Source organism: Pholcus phalangioides, unplaced genomic scaffold (assembly GCF_987345545.1).
Source record: "Pholcus phalangioides strain wild (caught in Gottingen) unplaced genomic scaffold, Ppha-v1.0 ptg000042l_1, whole genome shotgun sequence".
Taxonomy (NCBI): domain Eukaryota; kingdom Metazoa; phylum Arthropoda; class Arachnida; order Araneae; family Pholcidae; genus Pholcus; species Pholcus phalangioides.
The window spans coordinates 25,267,167-25,289,634 of NW_028301628.1; the positions used below are offsets into that span (position 1 = coordinate 25,267,167).

General features: G+C 32.5%; 1 protein-coding gene and 1 long non-coding RNA gene across 5 annotated transcripts in view; one reads left to right on the top strand and one right to left on the bottom strand.

Annotated features, from left to right (window-relative positions):
• Nucleotides 1-22,468, top strand: part of LOC149064687 (maternal embryonic leucine zipper kinase-like) — a 38,324-nt gene that overhangs the window by 8,612 nt on the left and 7,244 nt on the right. For both annotated transcript variants that reach the window (XM_089254760.1, XM_089254761.1), the window contains exons 5-13: nt 754-897; nt 2,308-2,376; nt 4,102-4,194; nt 4,419-4,517; nt 6,265-6,432; nt 8,167-8,253; nt 18,341-18,451; nt 19,411-19,672; nt 21,391-21,475. In XM_089254760.1, the coding sequence (XP_089110886.1) occupies nt 754-897; nt 2,308-2,376; nt 4,102-4,194; nt 4,419-4,517; nt 6,265-6,432; nt 8,167-8,253; nt 18,341-18,451; nt 19,411-19,672; nt 21,391-21,475 (1,118 nt within the window). The remainder of the gene's footprint in view (nt 1-753; nt 898-2,307; nt 2,377-4,101; nt 4,195-4,418; nt 4,518-6,264; nt 6,433-8,166; nt 8,254-18,340; nt 18,452-19,410; nt 19,673-21,390; nt 21,476-22,468) is intronic.
• Nucleotides 13,108-15,772, bottom strand: LOC149064688 (uncharacterized). Of its 3 annotated transcripts, none has more exons than XR_016195704.1 (2): nt 15,496-15,772; nt 13,108-13,292 (listed from the first exon to the last, which is right to left on the bottom strand). It is a non-coding gene; the product is annotated as an uncharacterized LOC149064688 (long non-coding RNA). The 3 variants fall into 3 exon arrangements; XR_016195705.1 differs by lacking the exon at nt 15,496-15,772 and adding an exon at nt 13,920-14,044 and having other exon boundaries at nt 13,182-13,292; XR_016195703.1 differs by lacking the exon at nt 13,108-13,292 and adding an exon at nt 13,952-14,167.

Here is a 22,468-nt window from a genome sequence, read left to right on the forward strand (position 1 = left end):
TATGACTTTTCTACATTTCAGTACCATTCCTACCATACTGTTATTACTTTAAATAATTAAAATATTAATTTTTTTATTCTAAATATTTTTTACTATAAATGAAGTTTTTAGGAGAGAAAAAATAGAATTTGAATCAATGATTTTAAAAAAAAGCTAATTAAGTCTTGATTTTAATCAAAATTTGAATTGGAGTACCTTTCAAATAGTAGCTGCAATCAGGGTTTTTATTGTCTGCTATCATTGCACCAAATCACAATGAAATGTTTCATTTTGTGAGCAAAAGAGCTATCCGAGGATGATGCCACTCTCTGCTATCATCCATGGTCCGGCCGTCCATGTACAGTCCGATTAGTGCACATGAGCTCCAAGGAAAGATTGAGATATTCGTTGTGTTTGTAGTCTAGTAGTCTAGGGCGTTCACCCAAAAAGTGAAAGGACACAAGTTCAATTCTCCGCAATGGCAGTTCAATTTTCTGTCTTTCCTAAATATATCTTTTGCATCAGCCAGCTGTTAAAAACCTTCGTGAAAGAGCTATTCCATTAGATAATGAATGCTAAGTTGGTTAAGTTACCAAATAATGGTTGTTCAATCTCTGTCACCAAATAACAAATAGTTATTTAAATAATTTTGTATTTCATAGTGATTGTTAACTGGGGAAAATTATTCAGTTGTCCACTTATATGATATTCATACATGAATTGCTTTAAAGTGTGCTTCAAATTGCTTTGCATGGCGTATCTCTTACCCTTCAGTATTGTCCTGGTGGAGAGCTGTTTGACTATATCATAGAGAAAGAACGTTTGACAGAAGATGAGGCTAGACTCTTCTTTCGCCAAATTGTGTCAGCTGTGGCGTATATACATAAAAAAGGGTATGCTCACAGAGATTTGAAACCTGTAAGTATACAATTCATATCTGTAGTTTGTTATTTGTAATTTCTGAGTACCCTAATTAAGCTTTCTTCATTTCAGTAGAAAACTATTTTATTATCATTCTGATTAAAAATTATTCTATTCACAGATCTGAAATTTCTAATTGCCACACTTTTATTTCTCTAAATACCTAACTAATTTCACTGATAATGTAGAAAAGTCCAAATTTGATGCAGTGAAAACTCTCTGCGATGCTCTGAATATCTCTCACATTTTCACAGTTATACAATTCATTCCACTCGATTAATATTCAGGTTTAGTTTGAAATAAGGATTTCAAAAGAATAGTCAATTTTACACGCAAGGAAAGAATTATGACACAAACATGAACAAGGCTGGTTATCAACAATTTTTATATAGTTTTCTCCAAAAAATGAACCTCTCAAAAATGGTGATTTCCCAATAATACACACATTTTCATGGTGTCGTTGGTGGCCATTTTTTGAAAGGTTTCACTATATATTGATGATTATACAGTGATATCTCTGCTAACGAAGACGATTTATTCCGGAATCATGTTCATTAGCTGAAACATGATTTCCCTTGGGTTTCTATGGAAAATTCTTTGACTCGTTCCAGCTTCTGCCCAAAATTTAAAGATGAGTTTTTTTGAAACACCAGGGAATGTTATAAAAAAGCCAAAAACTGACTGAAGGCTGAAATGAACAGCTTCAAAATTGGATGAATGAGAATCTACAGGAATGTGAGAGATATTGAAGATCTTTTTAATCTCCAGTATGTGCACAACCAACACCAACTTTAGTCTATTAAAGCTCTTGTTGACACAACCCAATGGAGTTTGTATCCCATTCATTTGTGATTTGTTTAGCTCATTTCTGTGTCTAATACATGCAGATAAGAAAATTATTTTATGCAGATGCATGAAGATAATCTCCTAGAATGTCTAGCCTTCAGTTTGATGCCAAGAGTCTTGCAATGAACGAACGTGTGCCCTGAAAACATAGGCTTCTCCTTTTTTCAAGGCATTTCCTATGAGCTGAATCTTTCATTTTACATGAAATGATTCAAAGAATTTCAAAAAGAGAAGTGTAGGTACATGTAGAAAAAGATTCTGAGGCGGACATGAGTTAATCAGGCTCTTGTGACAGTAATTCTAATTGTGATTGGTGTGAAAATTCAGCTAACAGCGCAGCTATTTTATGTTATCGCATGCATTCATATCAACAAAAATATTTTTAGCTAAGGTATCACTGTATTTCATTACCAATTAGTAGCTTACAGGCTTTTTATATTACTAATCACATTTCTATTGATGATAATTTATTGATTTATTGATTTCATTGATGATAAAACACTATATTTTAAATTTACATAAATGAATTATTTTATCGACTGATTCTGTGCTTTTTTAAAGGAAAATTTGCTTTTGCACACTGGCAGGAAACTGAAGCTTATTGATTTTGGACTATGTGCTAAACCAAAAGTGAGTTACTTTCACTATATGGCGAATGTTGGCTAATGTAAATTTTCAATCAAAGAAACTGTGACTGTACATTATTTACTCATTTGTTTGAATGTTGAAGGAGAAAAAAGGACTAGAGGGGACTTTTTTTTGCATTACCAAACTTGTTTCGAATCACCAAAGGCAGGGCAATTTATTATCAATTAAATGGGATTCAAATTCTTTTACTTTGAACAAACACAATTCAAAACTAATGTTGTTAGTTGTCATTATTTGTCATCTATGTCAGTATTCTTCAATCTTTTTACAGCTGCAGATTGGTGAAAGTAGTTGAAATTTTTGTGGATCATTTGTAAATGTGAAAAATAATTTGCAGACCATTAAAAAAATGAATAAATAGGGAAATAATTTGTAGACAAAAACAACAAAACCATATTATAAATAAAAGGAATAGTTTGCAGACTGGTAAAAAGTAAATAAATAGGATGAATAATTTACCGACCAGCAAAATATTAATGGGAGAAATAATTTATAGACTAGAAAAATGTAAATATTTTGTCACCTTATAATGAAAACCTTGTATATATAACAATAAAATTGATATATCAATTTTGTGGTTTCAAAAATGACTTTTTGACAGTTTTGGAGTGAGAAGATCATGTCTCGCTTATTACAGCTTGAAAAAAAATCAGCAACGATCTGTTCTCTATAAAGAAAAAAAAGAATCCCTTTTGTGTGTTATTCAATGGGAGGTCCCATTCCCTTTTGCTCTTCCTGTTTGGGAATTTAATTTCGTAATTTTTTTATATTCAAGATTTTCGTTATAAACTAACGATATAAGGAATAATTTACAGACTTTCTAACATACTAAAGCAGTTTTAACGTTTGCGGAGCGACCGTTTCGAAATGCACTAGTGCTTTTGCATTTCATGTTAGACCATGCATTCTTTGAAGACAATTGTTGGTATTGGTGTGTACTATCACCTCTTAAAGTTTTCCCATCTTTTCTGAATCACCCTGTATACTAAACAGGATCCAAATTTAGTGATAGGTTACTTTAAAAGTAAAGTTTGTCAGATCAAGGCAAATACCTGGAATAGGCGAGAAACCGTCTGGCAACAATGGTTTGTTGTACATAACAATTCCATTCTAAATGGTTCTTACTTTCGTTCCCTGACAATGTGTTTTAGACATGTTTGTTCCTTTACAATGGTTTGTCACTTCACTTTTCCCAGTAATTAGAGGAAAACCTGGACAAAGGGTCATATATTATGACTAGTAAAATGTATTATCCAGATGACTTTATGAATAAGTTGATTACATCCTAGTAATACATAATTTAAAGCTTGCACCATCTTCAGGTTAGGTCTTGATATACAGAGATGCAGCTAAATTGAATAAAAACTAGTTTTTGATTCAAGCTCAAATGCAATCGATGGCAAATCGATTCCGACTGATAAATAAGGCACATTTCGGAAACCCGACTATAGGTGGCACTACGAAAACTAACGGGACAGCTCAAAGTCCTGGTAGAGGGCGCTAGTAGTAAGGGGAATGGCTTGAGGACGCCTTTAGTTAAAGGCCCTTCATACTAAAATATTCATTATTGTTAATGAATGTTATATTTTGAATCCACACAATGTTTCCTGATTGAATACGTTTGTGTTTCTGATGTGGTTGTTAAAGCTTATTTTTTTACATAAGATAATTACAAAGAATTTTCTCTAATGATATTTTTTATTACAGTGTGGAATGCAACAACACCTTGAGACATGTTGTGGAAGTCCAGCCTATGCTGCTCCAGAGCTTATAAATGGTAGTGATTATAATGGAAGCAAGGTAAAATATTATGCATGCATTAACTTTTAAACTTTGTTCAATATTATTTCCAATATTTGAAATTTAAATAATCAATACTTATCGCAGGGCTTGGTAAATTTCACTCATAAAAACAAAAACTCTCAAAATGCCAATGCCAATGCATGTGAGAAATAGTTAAATAGTTGCATACTGTTTGAATTCAATTCCTAATGATTGCTGAAATCCTTTAATTTCATTATTAGGTGGATGTATGGAGTATGGGTGTACTTCTTTATGCTCTTCTCTGTGGATTTCTTCCTTTTGATGATGAAAATGTATCCAAACTGTACAGAAAGATTCAAGTAAGGACATTCCCCCCCCCCCCAATCTCCACTGAATTGTTTCTGGGACCAAACCTATCATAATTCTGTACCATAGAATTTTTAATATATTAGACAAAAAGTACTTACCTGAAGATTTCTGTGAAAAAAAGTGTGCCCATATTTTATTATTCATATTCTTGATGCAAATTTTTTAATTGAAATGATTACGTTAATGAAAAATGATGTCAAGCAACTGCAATTTCCAATAATCTGGTTTGAATGCTTTGCTACTCGCTCATAATTCCAATGTTTTATTACTACAGTACAAACACAATGCCACAACAGGCAAAATGCCCAACGAGGTGGCTGAGAAAAAGGTGCCGATAATAAATATGGATGTCATATATTTCAAAAATACAGCAACCCAATTGAAAATGCGATTACAAACAATATATATATATATATAAACCTCTCTTTTGTGGATGCAGGACAAAAATATTTGTTCGTAAAAGAGGGGTGACTGTTAATCAGAGGTGTGAAATGTATACTTTTATTATATAAGGGGAAATTATTATTTGCCTGTAAAAGAGGGATGGCCGCATCTGAGGGTTGTCTGTTGAGAGGGGTTTTACTGTAATATTAAAATTAACATTTCCCAAGTAAAATTAATTATTACAGTAGAACCTCTTGATAACAAACACCCATGAGACCAAACATTTTGTTGTCTCTGACAGAGTATTCACTAATAGGAAGGTGCGATATACTTTGGAACCTCAATTATATGACTTTCACATTTTTACAAAACATTTGGCTTTGGTCGCTATATATTTTAATGTTAAAATGCATGCTACTGTGTAAAAGTGATATACTAGTGGTTATGCATCACCAATCCTCTCGATAAAGAAAGTTTGGTTAAAGTTCACTGCATTTATCACTTTTACCAGAGGAATTATTCATAATTCCCAAATAAAGTTAGAAAATCTGATAAAATGAAAACAATTATTCTTCTCTTCTTAATTATTCGTATTCTTCTCTTTATTAAACCAATTAATTATTTTTACCCATGCATGATGCATGCACAACACATATTTTACTATAAAAATCAAACTGAATTAAAATGAATATGAAGATGAAAACATTCAACAAACAAACAACATTATCGGTCTTATAATATATATATATATATATATGTTGGCTTTCTTCACTCACAAACAAAACTAAAATTACCATTAGAATTCACCATCCTAGACCATAGTTATGTTCAATTTATTAAGTAATTAATCTATGATTTATCGTATTTACCAACGTGAGCTTGGGATTAAACCTAATCTTAGTTGGACATTATAAATGCTTGGTTTATGTTCAAAATTAAATAAATTAGAATTGCCGCCTAGCATTCTAGGGGTTAGGGAGCTAGCTTCTGACTGTGCAGGTCTGGGTTCGAATCTTGGTTCGGGCATGGATGTCTGCTAACACACTAACAAATTCCTAGGCAGATTGTAAAGATCTCTTGGGAATATGTGATGATCATGTTCACGTTAAAATTTGGAAAAAATTAGAGTTCACCTGATTTTACTGTCTGATATGGAGAGTGTATATAAATGGGGAGGGAAGTACATTAAAGCCCTATCTCACAGGACCAGTGATCAGAAAAGTGTCCATTAACAGGGAGTTTCGGTTAAAGGAGGTTCCACTGCATTTTTAAATTGCTCCATTTCTACTGCAGCAACTTTTATTCTTGTGCTTATTTAAATTTTTATATGTTCAATTCTATGTTCTGTCTTAGAGAGGTAGGGTGTCCTTCCCATCATGGTTGACTGAGGGCAGTAAAAATATTTTGACTGAAATGCTGCAGGTTGATCCTGACAAACGTATTGACATCGAAGGTTTGTTATGTCATCCTTGGATTCTAAAAAACTGCAGATCTTCGGTGCAGTGGAAGAGCATATATGAGGTGGGTGTATGTAAACATGTTTCTTGGTAAAAAATATATAGCAAATAGAGCCGTAAGTCTTTTTCTAAAGATTTAATATATATATATAATTTTTTTTTTTGCCAATTAGTTTGATTTCAAAACATATATATGTCAAAATTACAGACAAAAAAGTGAAAGTATGCTATTTCCTTTTTTTTCATGGGTCTTGTTTTTATGTTGTTCTCCTTGAACTTGATAAAACGGGAAGCGTTATAAATAATTAGGATATTTATATGAAGCATAGTTTCTGATTTATTCATAGTTATAATGTACTATTAAGCATGGTTATATGATTAAAAATGAATTAAACACATTCAAAAGAAAAATTCTACGACTTTTCATTTACTTGTCGAAGACTTCAAACATACACCAAGTAAATGATATTCATATCTAACCATGTGTTTAAAAAAATAATCATGTAAAATATGAGCTTTGAGAGACATAGTTGCCAAAGATGTTTATTTCATGAAAAGAAAGTTTTTCTATATAGTTCATTCAATGGGAATAACCATAAACTCATGTTTTTAAGGTGGAGGAATAAATACTGAGCGGCTATTTCTTGCAGAAACATTGAAAGGCACTCACTAAAAAAATTTTTCTCAGTAGCCATTATGTCCCCTGGCAAAAAAAAAGTGCACTGAAGTCCCTACCAGCCTATTCAGTTTTCATTTTTTGCAATGCAAAATTATTACGAGATCATTGGAACTTTCCAGGGTGGTTAGCACTTTGAAATGACATCTAATACAGATCTTTTGTATGTGACTTGCAAGCTGTAAATATGAGATATTGTAGACTTGTTTAATCTGTCGTCTGAAGAGTCTTTGTTATGCACCTGTGTTCATTATTTTTTACCTATCCAATGTTATATAAATTCAACCTATTATTTTGAGAAAGATGAATAAAACTGATGTGGAAAGTTTGTGTACAAAAAGTTAAGGAAATCAAAAAATTTTTGGATGTGTGCAAGTTTTTATTTCTTTTGTGTTGTGATTATTCAGCTCCTGGAGGCTTTCACAGGTTTTAAGTTAAAATATTTAATTTGACATATGAACAATTTATAGCAGTACATATTTTTTTTTTTGGGGGGGGGGGGTTGGCTGAAAGAAGTCACAGTAGATTCTTGACTATACAGCTTGTGATTATCCAGCCTAGTTAAATAATTATAATTCTCCATAATGAAATAAGGAACAAGTTACTTTATGTAATCATTTATGAATGGACAATGAAACTAATTTATTTGAATAATTGTTGCAAGAGTTAAGCCTATGTTTTACGTTAATGTTTAGTTTTTTTAAATGTGTATTTTTTCTTACTGTACAGTACACAGGATTTCATGACAGTACATAAAAAAATTTATAAAGCACTGGTCTGTACTAAGTCCACCTGCTTATATCTCTTCATTGGTGGGTAATAGTCTGGTTAGGAGAAGATCTGTACTAAGAGAGGTTAGAAAATATGAATAAGAGCAGCCTTTGGTATAAAATGAGTTTTTAATGGTGTGGGTGGGGATATAAATTGAGCATTTATATATATGCTTTCGGCCTATCCAGTTTTTTGTTATCCAGCCTGCTCTTCCACTACATTAGTACAGATAGTTGAGAGTCTACTGTTATTAATGAATGTTTTTTATTTTTATTTTTTTCTTATATATGATGTAAAAACTATAAAATTTAATGTGCAAAATGTAAATTTATATAATCATTTTTCCTACAGGAAAAATCATATGATCCAGAATGTCTTGCCGCAATGTCTGTGTATTATGGAAAAAATATGAAGTCCATTCAATCTATTCTTGATGAGGTAATTTAATTGCTGCATGAAGTGTCATGAAATTTGCACATTTTATGAGATTAACTTCTCATCCAAATATGCTTAAGTAAACATGCATATTAAAGAGATTAGGACCCACTTGTAAAAATAGTTGTACAGGACTGTAAAATAAATTTGCTGCATTTAATATTTGTACTGATTGCCGTAGCATGAGTTAATATCAGACCTGCCAACTCTCTCTGGATTTAGGCGGGAGACTCTAGATTTTTCACCCTTCTTCCTGCTTTCCAGATTTGTTGAAATTTCTCCAGATTTTAGCCAAAAATTAGATTTCCTACTAGCTTTCACATTGTTGTAACTTCCGTGACTACTGTCGTCATTAGGGAAAACACCCATAGAGGGCATCTGTAGGGATTTCCATTGAGCAGCAATAAAAAAGGGTTTTGGTGACTGCATTTAAGCAATTGACAAAGAGGTGACTTTGTTTACTTAGTGTTTATTGGCAATCATTTATCAGGGGGATGACCTTGGTTGTCGAAATTCCTGTATAATCATTGTATCCCATTAACAGCCATGCAGTAAATACAAGTTTTTTTCATCAGCAGCTTTATATTTTGAAGTTTCTAATTGTTCCTCTGATTAAATATGTCATCAGAAAGAAAATATAAAACTGCTTTTAAGAGTTCATATACCCAAGATTTTTTATCAATCACTGATAGCATCCGGGTCATTCCATTTCAAATCACCCGGCAAAATGCCAAAATGACACCCATAGTCTCAGATTTCAATGATTTTTTTTTTATTTGTTGCATTTACCATCCTTATTAACTGTGTGAAATATTATTTGCATATCTCTAAAACTTTTTGAGAAAAAAAATATTGAAATTTATCAAAAACTGATGCAGATGACTTTTCCGAGGCTCAATTTTTAAGCGGCATTGTTTGAGAAAATAAATCATAACTTTTTCAATTTTCAATATATTCATGTGAAATTTTCACTAAAGTGTTCACAAAAGCATACAGAATACGAATAAAAATAATTCATACACTTACATTTGAAATTTACATGCAAAAAAATTATGTAAACTTTGTTTTTGTGGAATTTTTCGTTAGAAAAAATACAATTTTTCAAACGTATTTTTAGACCAGAGGCACAGCAGTTACCAAAACAACTTTTATTTTAAATTTCTCCTAAATATATGAAGTAAAATACTGGAGAAAAAAAATAATGGTTTTTTGACCGTTAATATGTTTATTCCGGCTCGCAACGCAAAATTCATCGAAATAAGACTGGATCGTTCCGATTTCAAATCATTCAACTAGATACTGAAATGCAACCCATCATCCCGGATTCCAATTATTATTTTTTATTAATTGCTTCTACCATGCTTGTTGACCATGCAAAGTTTCATGTACATATCTCAATAACTTTTTGAGAAAAAAAAATGTTTTCTAACCTCACGAATGACGTCTCTTAGGCTAACCCCATTCAAGCAATATTATTTGTGAAAATATATCATAACTTTGCAGATTTTCAATATATTCAAATGAAATTTCCACTAAAACGCTCACAAAAAATGTAGATTATGACTAGGAAAGAAAATTTAAACCTTTGCATTAAAAAATTAGATTGCAAAAAAATCGGTGAAATTTAATTTTTGATTCTTTTTATAATAAAAACACAATGGCTCCCCTTTGCTTTTTCATTTACAAAAGCTCTCCTGCACAGCATATTCAGTGGCATTGAACTCTTCAGATTTTTTTTCCTTGTTCCCCTTTCTTAAAGCAAGGGCCAGAGTTAAAAATTGCAGTTTTCCCCTTGTGATGGTTAAATTGAGTCTTATTTCTAATTAACTTTATCAAAATAATCATATTGGCTTTCTGTTTAATATCTTCATTAAGTGTGCTTTGAGATTCATTTTCTGGTAATTCTTCTAAAACTTTACAAACATTTGATTTTAATGTGTTGCAAGCAAATTCAACTTTTCTTTTGGCATTGTTTGACTGGCACTGTGGAGCTACTCTATGAAGTTTAATTGATGACTCTTCTATGTTCTGTAGAGATGAATTTATTTCTTCAAGTGCTTCTTGTTTAATAATTGGCCTTTTTTCAAGTTACTTCTCTACATTACTATCACTGTTCATCTCTTCACAGTATTCAGTTTCTTCACCTAATTGATTGTTGTTTATATTCACTGTTCCTACAGGCATGGCATATTTTTAGTCCTGGAATTGATTTTGTACAACCATTTATTTCATTTATACATGAAAAATACAAGTTTACTATCCTTAAACCTTTTTTTATTTTTTCTTATGACATTTTAAAGGATTAAAGCATGCTTTCGGATACATTTCATACTTTGAGAAAAAAGCTCTATGACACACAGTAGATAAATGTTCAGAACTTGCTCCACTCCTCAATATTGATGTCTGATGGGTCCAATGATGTAATGGGTAACAGATTTTACACTTTTGCATAACACTTTTTATGACAGTCAGATCCAGTTTTTTTCCCAACACTATAAATTTCAGTGTCTTTTCTGACATTTTACTTTGAATTCAAAAATGATCATATAAAATATTTAGCTCAAATGGAAATTGTGTTATAAGAAAAATTTGCTAACCCTGGAGTAGGCTACTTTATGGAGCACATTTTCTGTCTTCAGCAAGATCATAATTGAGACTTGCATCATTTGATCCAGGGGGGGGGGCAGTTTAGTTCTAACACTTTTGTTTTAGTCTTCCCAATGAAGCAGCAGCAATTACTCTATCACCTGCTGGGATGATAAAGTCTTATAATTAAATAAGACACCTGGGGCTCGACCATCTACTTGTCGTTCATAACAACCTGTCCCTCGCTGAACGACAATTCTGAAAGACAAGCTGAAGGACAAAAGTCTCAGCGATAATTCTGAGCGACCATTTTCCACTCGTTGAAGATTGTCGTTCAGACCACGTGATACGATAAGTACGCGAAAATGCTTCTTCGAGAGTAATTCATCTTCTGACCAATCAGCACTATGTTAAGGAAATACGACAACTACTATGTTTTTTATTTTAATTGTTCTTCCTGCCGGTGGCAGCAGAAACATTCTGTTTATTTACTTTCTGTCCCTTCCGTGTGTTTTTTTTCCCTATCGCAATGAATGGTGCTCAACCCAAGCGATGCTCCAAGACCATCGCCGCTCAGTATGAGGTGATAATTTTTTTGGAGAAACGCCATGTTTTAATTCAGGGGAAGCTGTCCTCTGACCTCACAAGTCACGACAAAAATACAACATGGTCACTGCTGGCGACAAAATTAAATGCCATTCCGTATGGTCCCAACAAAGATGGGAAGGATTGGAAAAAGGTGAGTACTTCAAAGTTTGTTGAATTTTACCTTGTAATTTATGAAATATAGTTAATTTATTAAATATGTTTCATTTATAAAACCAAAAATTTTGTTTCCTGCTGATGTTAGAAAAATTACAGAAACGAAATAAGGAAATATTGCATTTAATCGCTTAAACTAAATTTTTTTTTTTATCAACATCTCTCAAAGGAAAAAAAATCTAATGTAATTGTTTTTTATGTGGTTTATATAAACAATGGTAGAATGTTACAAAAATTAACAGCGGTCCAAACAGGCCTTTTTGAATCTGGTTTTTGAAGGTTGAATTAATGTGGCAGTTATGCATAGGATGATTATTTAAACCACATTTCTTTTTGTGTAGACATGGACTCACTACAAGAGTGCTGTGAAAAAAAAATGTGAAATTCACTTCATCCAATGTCACATTTTCTCACAAGCGAAGAGCTTCTTTACATTGTGATCTCATTAAATTTAACTTTTGGGATACTGTGCCTATTACCTCTGGCATACAGAAATGTTTCACACATTTCCAATTGAGTTTTGTGGTCTTCCAGTTAGTGCCGTCTTAATGCATAGTCCCCCCCCCCCCCACCAGGTTTGAGACTGCTCTGCATTTTCAGAAACTTATAACACATACAGTTGTGACATGATGGCATTGGGTTGTATCATTATTGTATATAACTGTCTGAAAGTTTGATGCATAATGGATATGATTATGAGCTATTATTTGTTAAATCTCCTTCACTTGAATACACATTTCAGGTCCTGCTGATGTATCCCTTACTGTTCCTTCCCATCAAGAGGAAACAGTCTCAGCTTCATTGAACAGGACGCCACCACAACGAAGAAAAAAAAAAAAAAGAATGCTATAGAAGAGCTCATTCAGGCACAGGAGGAAACTGCAATAACCTTCAAAGAAGTACCCACTTCTTTAAACAATCTTTCATCACAGTTATGTAACATGTTTAAAGATTTTATTGAAGTATATAAGAAAAATTAAAATTGTGATTTTTTTTTCCTTTTTATTGATTGAATTTGTATTGCTGTATTTCATTTAGATAGGTCACTTTTTAATCTCCCACAGGAGACTGGAGGATAATATGGCCCTGTTTACAGTTAAATTCAACCATTTAAAAATTCATGAAATGTATGCATTGGCTAACAGAGATCAGGAAATTACAGATTGTTCATTTTAACTTTCCAAACATTTGGAAGGATCAAGATCACTAAAAATATTTTAATAAAAACTATTTCCGATATCTTTTTAAAACCAAAATCAATGAATTCCTCACACCTTGATTAAGTAATGAGTCAACTCTCAGTTACATTTAGTTTCATTGTGCATTTATTATTTTCTTTTCTTGCAAAATTTGAGGTGTGGCAAAAATTTAACTGCCAGCACAATACATTACAGCATAAAACATTCGAAACACAAGACATTTTATAAGCAATACTACATTCAAAAACTGAAAACATCACAATCAAAAATTCACAAAGATAAAACATGGAAGACAAACGCAACATTTGTGCATGCCCTTCTGGTCAATAATGCTTTCCCTCCTTATTTTTGACTGCATTCACACATATAGGTTGGAAAAACACACCCGCAGTCAGTGTTTACCGCTCCAAAAAAAAAAACCACACAGTTCACTAGCAATAGTCATCATTACCGCTGAGCATCCATTGCCTCGATGTTAAGAGTCAGAAGTTCTGTCTGAAATAATAAAAAAAACTATGTAATGATAGTTAAAAAGACTGCATAGAAGCATGTGAATTATTAAAACCTGACATTGTGTCAGACAGAAATCATTACAAATATCCTGAAATTTAGTAATGGAAAAAAAATTTCTTTACATAAAGGTCGAGAACAGTGTTCAGACAACATACGTGTATAGTACTACAAGAATAAATTCTGTTTGATAGTTTGTATAAAGATATCACACCTTTTCTTATTTTATGTCATTGCATAGTGACAGTTTTCATGGAACGTATCATAAATGACTACTAAACCAGACATGCGCCTCAGCCATATTGCTCTGTGGAACTTCTAGCAAATCGATACATGTTTGAATGTGTGTGTCCGTGTTGTGAACCTAATGTGAAGCTTGTTTCTGTCTAATGTTTGGTATAGTGATGCCATGTGGCACCCATAGGCATAAACTCATTGAAAATTTGGAGGGAGGGGTTCAGGCTCCAATAATGGTGTCGTATAAATGCAAAAACCATATAACTGGCGCTTTTAAAAAATTAATTTCCCCCCCCCCTTTCCACAGACGTTTCCCAAAATTCAAAATCATAAAGGATGATTATTGGCAAGAAGTTGAAATACTATATTTCTCACCAATTGTGCGTTGACGTAGGAAGGCTCTGGATACTTCTTGTCAAACTTTGATGGTGCCACAACAGGTACTCCCAAAAACTCTCTTGCAGGTCGACATATTGGGACATCTCACATACTTATGTAGCATCAACGTATTGATGGCCTCAGTAACTGTATGGATAGAGTTACTCACAGACTGTTCGTACATCCCCAAACTGACGTCTTGGCTCAGGCTTCTTTGGTAGGCACCAGTGACATGCACATAGAACCTGCGCAAAAGTCAAACATGAGGTAGTTGTTCAAGATATATTGTAAAACTATTATATTTGAATAAACTAATGTTATGGTAAAGTGCTACGAGAAACTTCTGTTAGAAACAAATGCTAACGCGCTCTCGGAAAATGTAACCATCACCACCCCCCCCCCAAAACATGAAAAACAATGACATATAGTGTAACTATCGGTTAGTAATGGAATGGTCATTATAACGAGCATATAGACTGTATACCGTATCTCTCACTCATCCCCCCATTGCAAAAGTACAAGGGAAGAACATGCATAAGTGAGAGCAGGGCCGCTACTAGGGGGGGAGCAGATGGGTATCGGGCACTAGACCCGAGGGGGGTGCAAATTTCATTCTGATACCTCTCCAAAACGTTACAAAGGGGCATCAAAATACTCGCTTGCCCCGGGTGACCAAGCATCTAGTTCTGGACCTCAGTGAGAGAGGCATACAAGCGAATAGCATTATTATCCATGCAGTGTGTAATCGCTTCAGTACTCACAAAAATAGGTAAACCATTAAGTGAATATTTCATTGGAACAACTGTGATGGACAAAGGGTGATCTAAACAAAATACTGTAAACTTGTTTAGGGTACTTATTAATTTTACACACACACATATATATATATATATATACAGGCAAGGCTTGACAAATGGAAAAAATATTTAGGCGCCAGCGTAATTTCTTAGCTGCCCTGCAAAATTTGGTAATCACAGGTTTGAGGTTGTCTCAAGAACGCAATGGGTCCATGTGCCCCTATTCCGCAGGACCCCTACGCTTGGATCTTTGCCGGTCCTTTCCAGAAAAGGTGAATTTAGAGTGTAAAACAATGAAAAATGATAGAAATCGTCCCCGGGCCCCTTCAGCCCCACCCTTGTGGGTACCATGCATGGGCCTCAGGCAAAGTTATATTCTAGGACCCCCCCTAATTAACTGAAAGGGCCTGTAGCTTATAAGTTTTATGCTTTCCTCGCGAGAATCATAGCACCAACTCTTACGAGGCCACTTATGCACATCGGGTCGTGCCCGGAAGGGGCCCCACGTGTTAAGACGGCACTGCACAGAACTACATATTTTGTGCATGAGTTTTTCAAAATACTTTTATTTTGAAAGCCTAGTGTTTTTTAATGAATATCAAAATTACCTGAAAACATCATGAACATAAAAAATGTATAGGCCTAAATAGGCTTACGTTAAGTACTTGATTCGTTTTCCATTATTAATAAAAAAACATTCATTCAAAATGAAATACCACTACAACCAATAATTTCTGATTAAAATTATTTTAATTTAAACGTTAATTATTACTTACCTTTCTCTCAACTGTCAGCGGTGTCCGGTGTCTCGAGTTCCGACCTATGGGCCAACATCGGCGCAATTCCTCGAACATTTTCCTCGTAGCATTTTTCTTCAACCTAAAAAGGTTCACGAATTCTTTATCCGACAGCTTAAACGCATCCATGACGTATCTATTTCAAACCGGAGCACGTGCAGGCATTTGAGAATCGTAATAATCATTTAACAACACGTAAGTCGACGCCATCGCCATTGTTAAGCCTACTGAAATAATTGTCCTTCCGCTGAACGAGAGGTTCCCGGCTCTCGTTCACAATTGTCCCTCCCAGCGATCCGCATTTATCGTTCACGAAGAATATGGTCGCAAAAACTTCCCTTTTATCGCTCATAACGAGAAATCGCTGAGTGAACGATAAAATCGTTACCGGGGACAAGTAGATGGTCGAGCCCCAGCTGCTCTCTGAAGGACAAAAACCATTGTGCCATAGTTTATATCTTCACAGAAGCTATTATTTTTTACAATCGTCATCACAACAAGAAACATCACATCTTATACATCACCACCAGGCATTACATACATTAGGTTTTCAATTCTACTCTCTTCCATCTGCCTCAGCTACAGCAATTAGGTTGTAGCTGATAATTATTTCATTCTTTGTGATTTAATGCCTCATATTCTGGCTTTTTATCAGCAATTTTAAATTATTTCTTGGGAAAAATATATATAGACTTGTGTTAAATATTATAATGTAGATTTTTTTTCACACAAGTATAACCATTTCATATTTATCATATACATTAAATATATGTTTATTAAAATATATGCTGTAAAAATCAAAGTAATTAAAAAAAATTTAACACTGTTGTGGTAAAATAACTTTATAATTAAGCATGTTGAAAAACTTCAAAAATACATCTATATATATGATTAATATTATCTGGGTTTATCAAATACAAAATAATTCTTTATGCAAAAATATATCAGATTGCAAAAGTTCATCTTTGTTGCATCATAAGAAATATTTATACATCAATTAAAAGTGAAATTAATTATTTGGAATTTGAACACTTCTAAGAATCTGAACATGAAGGTTTAAATTGAAAAATTATTTTATTCACCCAAAACCTTTTTTTTTCACCAACTCCCATTTGACACATTACATTAACATTTCTAATTATTTCATGAATTCATTTAATCCTAGAATTTTAAAATTTATTAATTGTTTTGAATTATTGGGCATTAACTACTCATGAAACTTAATTTAGTGAATACTGTAATAAATGTATAAGCGTACATGAAAAATAAAATATAAATTTCTTTTTACTAAGCATGAATCATATTAAGTCAAAATGTACAAATATAATTAATGTAGGCATATAAGTACATTGTGTTTTGTTACTCAAATGTATTAACTGTCAAAATAATGTTTACTTTTCTACAGTCTTCTTAATATATTAATAGGATTAAATTTTAAAAAAAATTGAAAATTCATGCTGTGCATCCAAAAAAAAGTGTTTAAAAAATTGTGTTAAAAATAAAAAAAATTAAAAAATTAAATTTAAATGACTTTTTTCCTCTAAGGTTTACATTTTGTCTATTCATAATCTGCATTTTTTTGTGAGCATTTTAGTGGAAATTTCATTTGAATATATTGAAAATCTGCAAAGTTATGATATATTTTCACAAATAATATTGCTTGAATGGGGTTAGCCTAAGAGACGTCATTCGTGAGGTTAGAAAACATTTTTTTTTCTCAAAAAGTTATTGAGATATGTACATGAAACTTTGCATGGTCAACAAGCATGGTAGAAGCAATTAATAAAAAATAATAATTGGAATCCGGGATGATGGGTTGCATTTCAGTATCTAGTTGAATGATTTGAAATCGGAACGATCCAGTCTTATTTCGATGAATTTTGCGTTGCGAGCCGGAATAAACATATTAACGGTCAAAAAACCATTATTTTTTTTCTCCAGTATTTTACTTCATATATTTAGGAGAAATTTAAAATAAAAGTTGTTTTGGTAACTGCTGTGCCTCTGGTCTAAAAATACGTTTGAAAAATTGTATTTTTTCTAACGAAAAATTCCACAAAAACAAAGTTTACATAATTTTTTTGCATGTAAATTTCAAATGTAAGTGTATGAATTATTTTTATTCGTATTCTGTATGCTTTTGTGAACACTTTAGTGAAAATTTCACATGAATATATTGAAAATTGAAAAAGTTATGATTTATTTTCTCAAACAATGCCGCTTAAAAATTGAGCCTCGGAAAAGTCACCTGCATCAGTTTTTGATAAATTTCAACATTTTTTTTCTCAAAAAGTTTTAGAGATATGCAAATAATATTTCACACAGTTAATAAGGATGGTAAATGCAACAAATAAAAAAAAATCATTGAAATCTGAGACTATGGGTGTCATGGCTGGGTGATTTGACATGGAATGACCCATCCACTAAAGGAAACACTTATCTTTTATGAACAGTACATAGATGTGATTTCCCTATTCTGCGTTAAAGACTGACATTCAATTATATTTTGCTCAGGGGCAATGCAGAACCTGCCTGGGGGGAGGGGGTGGAACTTTTTCTTAATTAAAAACAAAAAATAATTTTTTTTTATCTGGTCTATGATACCCCCCCCCCCCCCCACCTTTTAGGAGAATCTCCGGATTTCTGGATTCCAAAAGTTGACATGTCTGGTTAATGTAATGAATGAACTTAAAGTTTACTTTAAAACTTATGTTTTTATATACCTAATACTGAATTGCTTTTTTTTCCATGATGAGTTTCCTGAATCATGATATAATTATTTGCAGCTTATCACAGTCAATTAACCTTAGTATTTTACTTCTAGAACAAGTTCAATTACTTGACTGTAACATATTTGCTGCTCACACTGAAAAAAGCACAAGGGAAGCAGGTTTCTCTATGCAGAATAAACAATGGAGTTTTAAAAGAATCAAAGGTTTGTTTATACTTATGTTCGGTTAACAGAAATAACTTAGAAAAAAATTACCACATATGATTATGAAGTAATTTTAATTTATATCCCAGGTTCCAAGAGTATGGGAGCATAACTTGCGTATCTTGCAAGTTTTTCTATTATCTGAAATCATGGTTTTCATTTTTCCCATATGCAGTCTCACCTCAGCTAACAAAGATAATTCGTTCTGAAATCACATTCTTTATCTGAAACACAATTTCCCATAAGCTTCTTTGGGAAATTTCGTTATTTCAAAGATGATGCCCAAAAATGTTTAAGATAAATTTTAAAGCAATGCAAAAAAAAAGCAAAAACTCGCCAATGGCTGATATGAACATCTTCACATCATCATCTTGGGTGAAGGAGAATTTTTGAAGAAAGATGAAATGCTGGAGATCTTTTTATTTTAGACTATGTTCACACAGCCGAGTCTTCATTTAGTTCACCCACGCTCCCAGGTGTTTTATGTGGATGTGGTTAGCTCATTTCTGTCTCTCGTACATTTTGCAGAGGGAAAATATAATCTCCTAAAATGTCCAGACTGTTTAGTTTGATGACAGATCTTGCACTGAAAACATTCAAGTCTAGGCTTTTTTTAATGCACTACTCATTTCATGTAAAATGACTCAAAACATTTCTGAAATGGGAAAAACATGAAAAGTGATTCTAAGGCAGACAAATTAATTTAGCTTGAGAGACAGTAATTTTTATGATAATTGCATGTAAATTCTGCTTATGATTCTGTTGTGTTATGTAAGCCCGAGCAATATGCAAAAAGGAGGAACTAATTCATAAACATAATTGAATTATTGCAGAATTTTATCCAAATACTACGTATAAAAATAATGTATAAAAGTATAGGAAACATTAATTCCTTTGTACATTTATGGACTTATTTTTTCAAAACCATATTCTTAGTTTAAAATTTGTATTTTCAACAGCAATGTAATCGCAATCTGCTATCCTCATTTGGGACTCCGATCAAGGAAAAACATTTATCCATGGATGATTTAGACGATATTGATCTTTTAACAATGCTGAGTCCAAAGAACAGTCCAATGAATGTACAGAATGGAGAAACTGTTATTCAACACATCACACAATCACAGGAGAATGAGGATAAAGAGAACTTTGTTTTGCCAGCTGTCCCAACACCAAGAGTTTACAAGAAAGTCAAAGCTAAGACCTCGAATGAAACAACTGGTAAGGTTAGGCCAACTGTTCATAACTCTTTTGAAAGTTATATTCTCTGATTGATCTGTTTTATTGCATGTTAGTTATGGATTTAGTATATGTAGTTTTTATGCCAGATATGTTCAATGTCATCAAATCAATAAATTACATTCACACTTATATGCACAGAAAAACCTCCCATAACAGTCACCTCTGAACAATGGTAACATTTGATCAACAGCCATATTTTCTTGGAACACAACACATCCCATTAGATTAACATTAAGGTTAACCTCCAAACAACAATTTCCGAATAATGGGCACTTTCAGAAATTAAAATGCAAGCAAAATTTTGCATTTTATCATATAAGAAAAATAACCCTCAAGATTTGCTTTGAAGGAGTTTTTTCCCCCTGAGCCCTTCAAACATATAGAAATAACTATGGGTTCGTTTCTACATCAGTGGTTTCCAAAATGTGCTTTGCGGGCCCCAGTAGTTAATTAAGTAGATGTTAACTGGTGCGCTAGACATTCTTCAGAAAGAACATAGTAGGAAATGGCAGTAGAATTAAGCAAGCATCTATGCCATAGACCAAAGAATCAGGTAAGCACTAATTAAAAATACTACCCTTATAACAAAAAAATGGCTGATTACATCGGACAGGACCATCATTTCAACTTTTTCCGGGGAGAACAAAAACATATGCTCGATATGTGTATACTATGTATGTATACCATCTCTAGAGTGTATTTTCTAAAACCGACCCCCAAATGACAGGTCTGGCATTGGATGATGGATCTCATATAAAGAATGCATGTCTGAAGATACAGGGATTAGGGCACAATTGTATGCATTTTTCTTCATGAAATTTTTGAACAGTAGAAAATCACAAAGTTATTTATGAAAAATTCATGCAGCTTCAATACAAAATGTCTTCTGCTTACAAAGAACAGCTTTTTCTAATTAATTCTAGCATGGGTTGTTACAACTTTACAAGCAGCCAAAAAATTAAACCTATGTTTCAGAAATACTGAACCTTTTAAAAATAGTAACCCTTCCAATAATGGTTACATTTGCTCTGTCCTGTTACTGGCTGTTGTTGGGAGGTTTCACTGTATTATGATATGCTAACTGTGATCAGAGTTTTATTCTGTTGATTATGCCTAGACTTTACTCTTTATTTTGATTTTGTTATGGATTATTTATTCAAATTTGTATATTTGGCATCATTAGCTGTTCCAAATATACAAATTTGAATAAATAATTCATAACATAAAATATAATTTCATTCTGCTCATGAAATGTAATTTCCTAGTAACCAGCACTTTCTTTTTGAAGCTTTTATTAGGTCAATATTAGAATACAAAACTAATTTTTGCTTTGTTTACCAATTCCTTATCGCTTTTTCCACCACCAACACCATAATATTCCACAGTGACTCTTGATTCATCTAACATTTTCAAGTCTTTCAATTGCTACTATTTATTTTCCCATAGATAACACAACTTATTTAATTTGTTACAGGAACTCTTAGTTTTTCAATTGTATAAAAAGGAATGTGTAACCAGCCGCCCTTGGCCTGGCTACATGCCTTGATTGAAAGGGGCTCAGTTAAACAAAGTTCTACTTAATTAATTGTATTATATCTGTTTGACTGTATTATCTTTTATAAATAAAATTTCTCTTTCTAAAACATTGTTGATTATCAAAATTTAGTTTGTAACATTTTCAGTGTTTATTTTTTCAGGTTTGTCAAGTACAATAGATTTCACTGCCAACCAGAGCCCATTAGTTGTTCCTTTTTCCAATCCACCATTGGTGTCCGATAAAAGGTATGTTTTAAATGCTCTGGTATGGAATTCAAATAATTTTTTTTGGGCAATACTATATTACTCTGTATAGAAACTGAGTAACATTGATCAAAATAATCGAACCTACCACTTTCTTTCCTCAATTTTTTTGGTGTTTTAGAAAGTATATCTTTTAGTGTTATTTCAGTACAAAATACAGCTATATAAGTAAAATACATTTTTTTTAAAATAGAAAGAATTGATTCCTTGTCAGTATAATTTTTTGAGAGCTGTTGACATTTCACATGTGCTCAGAGATTTATAAAATTGTGCCAAATTGAGGGAATCTTATAAAAACATGATTTTTTACTTATTCAAGGTAAAAACTATTCAACTTTGCTAAGCAAGACTTTATCTGTTTATTAATTTCATTAAAATCAAGGCAATTTTAAGTATGTTTTGCCCTTAATTAAAATTTTTATCTAATTAAATTCATTCTAATTAATTAAATTGTTGTGATGTTTTAATTAAAAAAATATGCTAAAAGCACCAATTTGCATCTTTGCAAGGAAAAAAAATTTAATATTTTATGGGGGTGAACCATAGAATGTTAAATTATTATTAAATGCATATTTAATAATACATACATGGATATTTCAGAAGAATGGTTTTTATTAATTCAGAATATAACAAGGAACGTGATGGTCTAGTGATGAAGTCATCAAGATTCTACTGAAAATGTGTCTGAACTGAGGATTAATTTTGTTTTAGAGCATGTTGTTTTCAATATGTCAATATTACCATTGATTCCAACTAGCATCGAGATATACAGTAACGATTTTGACGAATGAATTTATTTCAGATTTGAATACATACTTTTTTTGTATAAAAATTGTATTACAATCTGCATCATAATTATTATTAGAATTTATTAATATCAAATGACACAAATTTTAAGCGGAACAGCTTTGGCCCCTCTTGGTGACTTTTTTCAGCACCAAACACATTTGACAACCGCACAAAAAAAATTGCCAA